A 12,651-nucleotide genomic window follows, 5' to 3' on the forward strand; every position below is an offset into this window, starting at 1 on the left:
TTAACTTTTCAGTTTTCAGCTGATTTTCATCAAATTTGAGGTATAGCCATTTTGTATAAGTCTTAAATTTTGTGTTAAATTTCATGAAAATCGGACGACTATACCATATAGGTGCCATACAAACGATCGTTTGATGTGGAGGAAAAATGCAAATCAGTGAATGTAAAACTGCAAATATAATATGTATAGGTGAATGAAATGAAAGCAGGTATTACTTCATTGTTTTTTAATATTAATATATATAATTTATATTGTATGGATTCCTATTCATAAAAGTTCTATCTGCAAGGGTATAAAAACTTCGGCGTGCCGCTCTATTTTATATGTTTGGTGGTGGGCTACTTAAGTTTTGCAAAACATTACAATAAATCCAAAAATTACAGGTTCACTGCTATACCTCTGTTATTCCTTTTGGCCCTAATATCGGCACACGTCACGGACTACTCGCAGGCCAAGTACATTCCCATCATTGATGGACGAATTAGTATTAGTATGGGAAGAATTTGCATTCGTGAGACACACGGCAAATCTCTCATAATACAGACGCGTGGTGGAAGAGACTGGTGACATGATTCACATGTTTCCTTAGTCGCACATGCAGAAACTTTTGAGCGTAGATGTCGCTCACCTGCGTGACCTGCTCGAATCACTGAGCATCCACCATAGCTAGCAGTTTAGACTGCTTGGGAGCGGCGTTAAAGGAAGTGGCGGGAACGCCAGACGGGGAGGATTTTGAAAAGATCAGACTAACCGAGTTCCAACTTATTAATGCAAACAATAGACAGGCCAATATTAACCGTAAAGTACAGAAACAGATAAATAACATTACTAGCACAGTCAATCAAATTCTGAGGTCGGCTAAAGAATTCCAAATTGATTCGGGACACCTATACGAGATGTTATCGTCTCGGAATAGGATGATTAGAAGGGAGCTGAAAATTTGCTGAAATTGCTTGCAATAGCTCTTGCCAAAATCAATATAGTTAGCCCTAGCATACTAGATCATGAAGACCTGGAAAGCATGTTGTTAGAGGAGCCCACAGATACCCCCATCAAAGATATATTGTCCGTTGCGTCCGTTAAAATTTTACAATCCACTAAAATTATACATTTCATTATTAAATTTCCTAAAATTAAGTCAGCTTGCAACAAGATTACCGTTTTTCACGAGTCGCACCACGACACAATGCTCAGACTGGAAGACAAGGTCATAGCGGATTGCGACGGAGAAATCCACAAGGCAAAAAACTGCTCCATGTCACCAGGGGCCACATTTTGCCAACTGGTGCTGAGAAGATCTTGCGCCCAGGATCTCCATGCGGGAGGGATTGCGTACTGCGATATCCTGCATAACGATCTGCATCCCATCACTTATGGATGAGGGAATCATCATCATAAATGATCGCCCGGCTCGTGTGAGTGTGGACAACGGCACTTACGTCCACTTGCGAGGGACCCACCTCATCACCTTCATCGAGAGTGCCACGGTTAAGGAAACCCGATATATCAATCAAGATATAGCCCAGTAGAGGGCACCAGGAGTAGCCAGCTCGCCTTCCCTGAACATCACACTATAACATCACTTAGCCTCCCGTACCTTCACCGCTTCAAGTTCAGTTTTGATTTTATTCTTGACAAACAAAGAGCCTTCGCTCCCAGACCTAACTCCGACAATCTGTTGTTACACCTTTATTATTACAAATCTGTCTGAGTCCCTAGGCCAGCAGATAAAGAAGGACAGTTATCCTTCCAACGCAATCTTCCTAATTGGATATTTTACGGCCAGCCGGCTAGAAGACATCAACGGACCTGTCGTCCGCCCCCAACATTAGATCTTCAACTGCGAGGGACCACCCGTGGACGAATATAAGTTGCCGACGGCAAGTCAGCGTTTTGTCCGACGCATTAACATGTAGTTAATTTATATGATCTCCTCGTATTTAAGTTGGAACGGGCCGGATCAATCGACTATGCCATATAGCTACCATAGGAACGATCGCAACATTTTTAGAATAAAATTAAAATTTTTTAGTTTTCAATATATTTTCATCTAGTTTAAGATATAGTCATTTTGTGTTATTTCAAAGTTTCGGTTTTATTTTTACAAAAATCATACTCATATAGCTGCCATTGGACCGATCGGAAAGTTGTTTAAAAAATATATAACTTTGATGTTTTTCAAAATATTTTCATCTACACAGAGATGTAGCCTTGTTTTAATATTTCAGAACTTTGTTTTTTTTATGTATGGCCTCCGCAGTTGGGATATGACTTCTTCACTTCGCTGCAAAGGCATATTTTATCAATAATGAAAATCATTAGTCATCAATAAATTAAGATAGTAATTAAAAAAATTATTTCAGTTGAATAAAAAAATTACGGCTTAACAGACTTTTATATAAATAATTTAACCTTACACGGTTAGTATATAAATAGGATCTATTTGAAACAAAAAATTTGCTTAAAGGCATAATTTCAGTCAATGTTTTAGATTTAGGAATCCTTCAGAATTTAAACAGCGAGACCAATCATCGCTATTTGAATTCTAAAGGATGATTTAGGAATCCTCTAAAGGATTCCTAAATCCAAAACATTAACTGAAATTGTGCCTTTAAACAAATTTTTTGTTTCTTAGATGCAAGTGTTAAGATTTTCCTGTACGTAGTTTCTCTGCCGACAGGGCAATTTAATATAATTTCATGTCAACTACAAAGTTTATTAGCTGCCAAGGTACAATAATAAAAAATTTGATAAATATGATTGGACTTTAAAAGTATATATCGTTGCGACGCCCTGTGCAGCAATTTGTGCAGATTTTACAAGAAAAACTGAATTCATCTTTGTTAATTAAAAGCATGAATAAAATATCTATAGCGAGGATTAGCTTTCTCTAAAGAGCAAGTTTCTTATAGCCGAACTTTTAGAGTATACCTAGCATAGGCACGGGCCAAAGAGTTCTTTATAGCATATCTCGTTGAGAGCATGGTTGGAGGGCGGGGAAGATTTTATAAACATTGCTTTGATGAGCATTCTATGATATCAACCATCGCGACATTCTAAATTACTAAGTTGTGCTCTTTAAAACTTTGCCGAAAAAAATAACTAGGTGTTCAGAAGTGGCCTTTGTAGTCTGTACGGTCCAATTAAACTTGCTTTGGTATTCATGCAGTCTGTTAAGTTTGAACTAAGTCCGTTCAAGCTTTGCATAAACCAAGGACCTACGAAATTTTCTCATATTTATATTGAAATGAATTAAAGTGTACTAAGTCCGTTAAAGTTTTACATAATCCAAGAACCTAAGAAATTTTCTCACATTCATATTGAGTTGAATTGAATTCATATTGAACTTCAATAGGAAAGTTTCTCTTGGGTCCGTCCGCAATGTCTCATTGGAAATTAGTTATCCAATATGTCTGAGAAAAGAAAAAGGTATTTTTTAAATTTAAATATAATTAGTAAACCTTAAAATTTATTAATTAAATTTTGTATTTTCACAATTTTGGTTACTTGGTCTTATTCAAAGCTCGCGAAGCTGACGCTATTACACTTATTTCCATATTCTTATGCTAGCAGTGAGAGAGTTATGAACACGTAACATACATGTGCTGTCTTGGGTCTGCCCGGGAATGCTGACCGAATAGTTTGAAGTGCTCGACGTCTGAGTGGGCGATCATATTACATTTACACTTGAACTTATGTTTGCATGTCAACAAAGTGTCACAATGAATTTGAATGTTTTGAGCATTGGCATGTATTGCTCTTATGTATTATGCTTATATGTTTTTATATTTTAATAAAATAAATATTTAATATATAAAATGTATGGGCGGTCAGACGATAGGTTACACAGAGGGATCAACGGATAACCGTGTCATCTGCCGTAACTGTGTACACCATCGGTAGTGCGACTATACTCTCCAAGTGAGGGCGGCTGGAAGCAAGTCCCCAATCGAGGTTCGACCGGGGATGCTGACCAATTGTACTCGGGTGGACCTAGGCAAGTCTTTAAACAGCGGAGCTCGCACGCTTCAGCTAATCTCACGATCCTTTTAAGGGAGAGGAATATCGACACCGGTAGAATACAGGAGCCTTGGACCAAGGAAGGGCATGTCACTGGACTAAGGATCCCAGGATACACACTACTGTGCACAAACTTGAATGTTACGTCGAGATCTTGCATAGTAATTAAGAACCAATTAATGCTTTTCTTTGTCCCAATCCCAGCCCACCTGACCTAGCTGTGGCCAGATTCATGGCGGTGGAAGGGAGCGGAATTAGGATTGCATTCATGGCCCATGGCGAGCCAGCCCCGCCTGAGACGGGTGTCAAGATGCTCCAAAGGGCTGAAGAAATGAAGACGACCCTGATGCTCGGGTTTGATGCGAATGCGAGGCACACGCTCAGGGGGAGTTCAGAGACCAACGACAGAGGAGAGTCACTCTTTGATAGTATTATATGTAAAAACGTTACGGTATGTAACAAGGGTAATACGCTGAGCTTCATCTTTCCAATCACGGAAAATTTTCAAGGTTGGGAGGAGGTGTAAGGTCTCACCTTGCAAATCGAATACAGTAAATACAGAGTTGAGAACTGGAGGGTATCGACACAACACTCTTTCTCAGACCATAGGTACATTTTCTTTGAACTAACGGCACCAGTTAACAAACAGGTCCCAAGAAGAAACCGCCGAAAGACTGATTGGAACAAGTTCAGCGAAATTGTTCAATCTAAATTAAACGGCAGGATGATCAAGACGCAATGCACTGCAAAAGCACTCGACAAGGAGGTGGAGGACCTCACGAGCATCCTGAACAAGGCCTTGCAAGAGACATGTAAGCTATCATTCTCGAAGAAGCAGTACCAACCGTGGTGGACAAAGGAACTAAGCGAGCTCTGAAAGAGAGCGAGAAAGTCCTTCAATAACAGCTATGTAACCCGGGAATGGGAGCCATACAAAGAAGCACAAAAAGCTTACGAAAAAGCAGTATATAAGGCCATGAAAGAATCCTGGCAAAACTACTGCGAGTCACTAGGAGACATAAAAGACACGGCGAGAGTAAGCATGATTCTCGCCAAAGGGCACACAAGCCCTACCCTTATCAACAGACAAGATGGTTCTGCTATGACGACAATTGAGGAGTCACTTGAGTTACTAGTTGACACCCACTTCCCAGGAAACCTAAGAGTGAGCTCGGAACCCGAGGAGGGAACGAACGCTCAAATGGATACGCCAACGAAAGACATCATTACCACTGAGCGAATTGGATGGGCAATAGATTCTTTTGATAGGTACAATAGACCGGGCGCAGACGGAATAATACTGGCAATGCTACAATCAGCCAAGGATAGCATTTGAAGATGGCTAAAAGCCCCTTACGAAGCTGGAATAAGACTGACTCTTGTAGAGGGAGGCAAAAGTCATATTTATACCGAAACCGGGAAGAAGGGGGCACATCCTACCAAAGGATTACAGACCGATAAGTCTCACCTCCTTCGCCCTGAAAACACTAGAGAGACTCATGGACGTCCACATCCGGGCATCGCTAGTGGGACATCAACTCTCGAATGCGCGGCACGTATTCCGTAAAAGCAAGTCAACGGAAACAGAACTACACGAAGTTGTACATCTTGTCGAGAAGACATTACAATACAAGCAATATACAATGGCTGCCTTCCTAGACATCGAAGGCGCTTTCAATAACGTGAACCCCGACTCTATCCTGTGCTCCTTCAACTTTTTAGGTATTGAGAGAGGCATCAGAGAGTGGATCGGGGTCATGCTAAAGGGCAGGACGATCACAGCCGAACTGAGTGGCACTCACCTCACTCGGACTGTGAAGGGAGGCACACCTCAGGGCGGGGTATTATCGCCCCTACTCTGGCTCACAAATATGAATGCCATATTGACAGATCTCAATTCGGGTGGAGTTAAAGAAGTTGCACACGCAGACGACGTAGTACCATACCCTGACGTTATTAGCGAAATAATGACAGGTGCACTGGGTCGCTTAAATAAATGGGCAAAAACCTGCGGACTAGGTATCAATCCCACTAAGACGGAACTTATACTCTTCACAAGAAGAACGAAGATACCACCCTTAAACATGCCTAGTGTAAACTGCATGGAGTTAAAACTAGCGGGGCGAGCTAAGTATCTAGGAGTAATTCTGAAAAAAAATCTCTCATGGAAAGAAAACATTGCAGAAAGAGTACGGAAGGCAATCATTGCATTCTACTCCTGCAGGAAAATATTTGGAAACATATGGGGACTACACCCAAGGATAATTATATGGGTCTACCCAGCAGTGGTACGGCCAATACTAAAATACGGGGCCCTAGAATGGTGGCCGGCACTTACAAGGGCATACAACAGAACGAAGCTGACACGGATACAACGGGCAGCGAGTGCGGGGCCGTGGGTGCAATGCGCTAATGCCCGGCGGCTGCCCTCAACGTTATCCTGAATATAATGCCGATAGGAGTGTTCGTGAAGGACTTTGCAGCACAGAGCGCGGTGAGACTGAAAGCAAGCAATTGCTAGAGGGAACACGGCGCGGGCACGGCAAGATTCTTGTGAGAAACGGTATAAATACAAATCATATCCAACAAGGGAAGACTGGAGCAGGGACAAAGTGGTAGTAGAGAACGAGGTGTCCCTCTACACCGATGGCTCCAAGATGAGCTGCGGCGTGGGGGCTGGGATCTCTTCTGAGAATTGGGGAATTGAAAAGGCTTTCAATATCTCAAACTCAGCGACGGTCTTTCAGGCTGAGTTACTAGCCAAAAGGGAAACAGTCGAACTCTCCTTAAGACAAGACCTCAGGGACACCAGAGACCGGATCTACTCTGATAGCCAAGCGGCTATAAAATCCCTAGCTGCCGAGAAAACAAACTCACGGCTAGTGGCAGAATGCAAGAAGGCCCTTAAAAGACTTGCTAATGAAAATGAGTTACAAGTAACTTGGGTACCGGGACACAACTAGATCCCAGGAAATGAAAAAGCAGATGAACTAGCCCGTGCAGGCTCGGCAGGGCTAAGTACAGACTTCGAATTACCGATCTCCCTAAACGCGATCCAGACAAGGACCCATGACCACTTCAAGCAGATAGCTAACAATGAATGGCTAAGTAAGAGTGAGTACAGAAGGTCAAAAGAATGTTGGCCGAGGTACGACAAAAAACGAACCAGTGAACTGCTATACAACAGCAAACGGGATATTAGCAAGATCACGGCGGTCACCAACGGACATTGGGCGATCGGATCGCACGAAATAAAGATGGGACTATCACAAAATACAATCTGTAGAAGCTGCAAGCAAACTACAGAGCAAAAGACACCGGAACATCTGCTCTGCTTTTGCCCAGCGCTGAATCACATCAGACTTCACCACTTTGGTGCCTACCAGATGGAGTCACTGGGAAGTATAGGAAGGCTGAGAGTTTCGGCAATCCTTGGTTTCCTTACTGACTCTGGTTGGTACAGATGATGATCAGGACCACCAATAACATGCAGAGGGAGTGAAACAAAAAGGAGCTTAGCTTTTATTGGAGGCCCTAGTATCGGGCCTCACCACTGTAATCTTACATTTTTTTAAATTTTCAATTTAACAGATTTGATTAATTTTAATTTGCTATTTTCTTAACCTATCGTTATATACTTCTTGTATCTCCTACCTCAAATGGTCCTTAATAATTCTAATCTAATATTTGTATGTGCCGTTTTCTTTTTTTAATATTACCTTATCTCCTATTTGGATGTCTAATTCTACTAGCTTCTTATCATAATTTTCTTTATTCTTTTCCTTATGCTCTTCTAAAATTATCCTATCTCTTTTATATGCTATTTCTAATTTATATTTTGTTTTCTTAGCATAATCATCTGTATTATGTAGTGAGTATATTGTATAGTCGCTATTAAAATATTTTGGCAATTTGCTTTTCTTACGAAACACCAGCTCATATGGACAATAATTAAGTGCCATTGAGGGTGTTGCATTGAAACAATAAACAAAGTAAGAAAACCAAACGTCCCAATCAGTTTTGTCCACTGATATATACGAACAAATATACTCAATAATTGTTCTATGGCTTCTTTCCACAGTACCTACCGTTCTATGGTGGTGCGCTGTAGTAGAGGTTATGTTTTTAATATTCAGGTGCTTACACAGGTCATTTATGATTGAATTCTTATACTCTGTTCCCATGTCCGTAGTGAACGTCTTCATTGGACCGATTTTTCTTGACATTTTCTTACATATTCCCTAATATCATGAGTCATATTCTTCAAATAATAGGCTCGCTTTATTTTTGATAACGTTTTAGTAATTCCTGTATGACCTCCTTGTTTGGGATTGTCTTGATTTGTTAGCAGTATTGCACCTATATCTTTCTTATTTTCTACTACGGTCACCGGCTTGTGTAGCGCTACTCTTAATGATTTTAAAATCTTATTGCCCATAACTTTCATAGATTCGATTAAAATAGTTTCAAATATCTTGTTGATTAATACCTAGTGCATAATGCCTGGCATCTTTTTCAAGCCTTTGGAAGAACTGACCTAAATCAAGGGTTCCAATGGTGTAAAGGTCGTCAACATTAATTCTTGCTATTAACTTCTTTCCATGTTTAAATAAACATTTATCGGTCATTATTAGCAAGGTCACTACTTTACGTACCTCGTCATTATAAATGCCTTCGTATACGTTGGGTTTAGAAGCACCGACTATAGTTTGCATAGGCAAACAATTTTTTTCTCCTGCGCAGGAATTTTTCTGCTTACTTTGTTGCCTGATAGTGACTTTCAGGACTTTAGCCTGTAATTCCTTGAGATCACTTATTGTGATTCTAGATAGGGCGTCTGCAACGAAATTGTCTTTTCCCTTTAGATACTCGACCGTAAAATAATATTCTTCTAGTTCAAGTCTCATTCTTGTTAGTTTAGAACTAGGGTTCACCATTGAAAATAGATAAACATATGGTCTAAAGTGTGTTATTGCCCAATGAATAGCTGCTTTTTTTTTCTGTTGTGCTTTTGTTACTTTCACCCTTAGTGAATGCTCTTGACGCGTAAGCAACTGGAATTTGGAGTCCATCTCCACACGCTTGTTTACTAGCATCTCTTATTATACAAACTTCTTTATTTAAATCTGAGTATTGCAGCAAAGTAGGTTTAATTAGCGCAGATTTTAAATGATCAAACGCGCGCTGGCAATCATCTGTCCACTCAAATTTAATATCTTTTTTACATAACCTTGTTATGTGACGGGAATATTCGGTGAAGTTCTTAATGAATCTTCTAATAATTGCAAAATGCAACGAAACGTCTAGCGCTGTCCGCATCATGTGGGACTGGGTGTTTTTTTATGACATCATATTTTTTTTGTCATCTTGCAAGATTCCCTTATCAGTGCATCCATGTCCCAAAAAAGGGACATCATCCATGAAAAGTGAACTTTTTTCAGGATGTGGCTTTAGGTTGTAGCTAATCAGTTTTTTAATCATATGCTTTTCAGAGCAACCAATGACTATTAGATCATCCATGTATAGGAATGCTTGTGAGAGTTCTAGTCCGGAGAATGCTATAGTCATCATTCTCTGGAACGAATTATGCGCTGTTTTTAATCCGATTGGTTATCGCTTAAAACGATATGAGCCATTGCTCGTTGAAAATTATGATACATTTCTGGAACTTTTTTCAAGTTCAATTTGGTGGAAACCCGACAGTAAGTTGAGACCGGAGAAGTATTTTGCTCTGCCTAGTTGATCCAAAATGTCATCAATTCTAGGGAGCGGAAACTTATCTGATAGTAGTTTTTTATTTATCTGACGATAATCTATGACTAATCTCCATTTTTTCTTATCCGAACCCGGGAGAGATTTTTTACGCACTAGCTCCACTATTTTGTTTTCCATAAGTTCATCTACCTGTTTTTTGATTTCTTCAAGGTGGCTCTGTGGGCATCTTTAATTTTTAATGTACACTGTTTCTTCGTCGTTAAGCCTAAAATTCTTCTTGTAAAAATTATTTGTTGTTATTGGTTCGGTTTCAAGTCCAAATGCATCACATTAATTCTGATTTGAATTGTACTGGAAAATGTGTTTTTAATTGATACAAAACTTCTGTTCGTGAATCCTTATTTTTTTTAATTACCTCGTAATTCGAAGGTGATTTATGTGTCAAATTTTTTATATTAACTAGCATAGCGGTACTTGTTGTGTTTAGTAAATGGAATCCTTATTTTTTTTAATTACTTCGTAATTCGAAGGCGATTCATATGTCAAATTTTATATATTAACTAGCATAGCGGTACTTGTTGTGTTTAGTAAAAGGACAAATATGTTTTTGGATGTTGCGACAGTGTTTGCAACATATATCCAGGTATAATTTTCTGGTTTGAAATTAAAACATGTTCTTCTATCGAGTTTAACTTTAATTTTCGGTCAACTTCGGACCTAGCCGGCAAAACTATTGTATTGTTACCGGAACTGAATTCTGTCGCGACATAAATTGAAATATTTAAATTATTAGGTCGCAAAATAAACCAATTGCATGATGGTTCACATTTTAATTATCAATTAAAGTTTTTTATGAAGTCAAGTCCTATTATTCCATCACATGGGATTGCGAAATTTGAATGAACAAAATGAAAATTATGTATTTTTTTTTTATATTCGACTTTTTTCATGTTATTTTAGATTGGAAAAAACACCTAAGTTAACATAAATGCTTATAACTAGGCACGGGGCAAGGACCCATATTGTGCGGTACGGCCGCGAAGCCATGCTTCGCACAATTGATGGCCTCTTAGCTCGTCCGCTCCCTTCTACCCCTCTCTAGCACTCTAAGAGCCTTCAGTACCTTAGCAGAGAAGGCCGCTGTCGCTTCCCACATCCTGGGAGTCTCGATCATTAGCGGCACCAACGTATCCACCCTAAACTCCGCTCCTGCTACCTCCTTCAGGGCGGCCCTCTCATCGTCGAATCGGCGGCACTCGAACACTACGTGGTGCACATCCTCGGCAACTCCAGATCCGCACTCCGGGCAACCATCCTCATCGTCATGGCCGAACCTCTTAAGGTAGCTACGGAAGCAGCCATGTCCGCTCAATACCTGGGTCAGGTAGAAATCCACCTGCCCATGCTTCCACTTCATCCAAGCCGCTATGTTGGGGATCTGTATGTGCGTCTATCGCCCTTTGGACGAGGGGTCCCACTTCGCCTGCCAGCTCCCGTAGCTCCTTCTTCTGACGCGCTTTTCCCCTCGGCCTTAGTTCCGCCTCCCGGTCCTTCATGTTCTCGCAGCGCACTCCGAATCTCCTCCTTTTCGCGGACCAGCTCCCTCATGGGGACCATGCCGGCTATCACCAGAACGGCGTCGTCCGAGACCGTCCTGAATGCGCTTGCCACCCTAACAGCGCACAGTCTGTATGTGGCCTCTACGCCCCTCAGGACTTTATCTCCGCCCACTCCGGCGCCGCATACAGAATCTGGGAAGTTACGACGCTCGTCAGCAGCTTCCTGGTGATCTCCTTGGGCCCTCTTGTGTTGAGCAGTATGCGGGCGAGACCGGCCTTCTTCTGGGCATACTCCAAATGCTTCCTGAATGACAGCGGTGTGTCGATTAGGACTTGAGGTATTTCATCACCCTCTGCGATCTAATCACGGCTCCACCGACCCGGATCTCGGCCTTTTTCACCGCTTTTCTGCTCGAGTACAGGACTGCCTCTGTCTTGTGCGCCGCTAGTTCTAGGCCAGCGCTCGTAAGCCATGCCTCGATTGATCCGCTCGCTTCGTTCGCCAAGTCCTCCGCTGCGGTGCGCTCATTGGCGGTTAATACCACTGCCACGTCGTCAGCGAACCCGAAAACGGTAGTGCCACTGGGCATTGGGAGTCGCAGAGCCCCATCGTACATGGTGTTCCAGAGCAGGGGTCCCAAAACGGAGCCCTGGGGGACTCCGACTGAGACTTTGTATTCTCTGGAACCTATAGCTGACGCCACTATGTAGCTCCTTACTACTTTTAGTAAGTACTCTGGAATATTTAGGGCGACGAGGGACTCCAATGTTCGGTTCCAGTCCGCGGTGTTGAAGGCGTTCCTTATGTCCAGCGATACCACAAGACAGTCACTCTTGGAGCCGCCTTTCCACCTCTTGCCCGCGATGGCCGAACGGGCTATGTCCTTGACCATCTCAATGGCATCGAGCGTGGACCTTCCTCTCCGGAAACCAAACTGGCTCGGGGAAAGAACTCCGGACACCTCGATGGCAGCAGCCAGTCTGGCTGCCACGATCTTCTCGTACACCTTGCCAGTGGTGTCGGTCAGGCAGATCGGCCTAAAGGAGGATGGCTCCCCCGGCGGCTTGCCCGGCTTGGAGAGCAGCAGTAGCTTCTGTCTTGTCCACCTCTTCGGAAAGATACCCTCCTCCAGGCACTTGGAGTACATGGTGGTGAACTCACTCGGGTGAAGCGCGATAGATATTTTTAGAGCCCTGTTGGGTATAGCATCCGGCCCCGGCGCCTTCTTGTGGCGTACGCTCCTTCCTAACTGGATCACCTCCTCTTCCGAGACTTCGCAGGCGACATTGGGGAGCTCCACTCGGGAACAGCGCTCGTACGATGCCATCCAGCACCTCGGGGTCCGATGGAGCTGTG

The 12,651-nt window shown here is 42.2% G+C and overlaps 1 protein-coding gene across 1 annotated transcript; it reads right to left on the reverse strand.

Annotated features, from left to right (window-relative positions):
- Window positions 1-10,804: 10,804 nt before the first annotated feature.
- LOC147644656 (uncharacterized) lies at window positions 10,805-12,442 on the reverse strand. The gene is made up of 3 exons (XM_086826061.1): window positions 11,675-12,442; window positions 11,214-11,598; window positions 10,805-11,160 (listed from the first exon to the last, which is right to left on the reverse strand). The coding sequence occupies exons 1-3, from the start codon at window positions 12,440-12,442 to the stop codon at window positions 10,805-10,807; spliced, it is 1,509 nt and encodes a 502-aa protein (XP_086682187.1).
- Between the last annotated feature and the right edge of the window lie 209 nt (window positions 12,443-12,651).

Source organism: Drosophila serrata, unplaced genomic scaffold (assembly GCF_035046125.1).
Source record: "Drosophila serrata isolate PLE 108 unplaced genomic scaffold, ASM3504612v1 contig_125, whole genome shotgun sequence".
NCBI lineage: Eukaryota > Metazoa > Arthropoda > Insecta > Diptera > Drosophilidae > Drosophila > Drosophila serrata.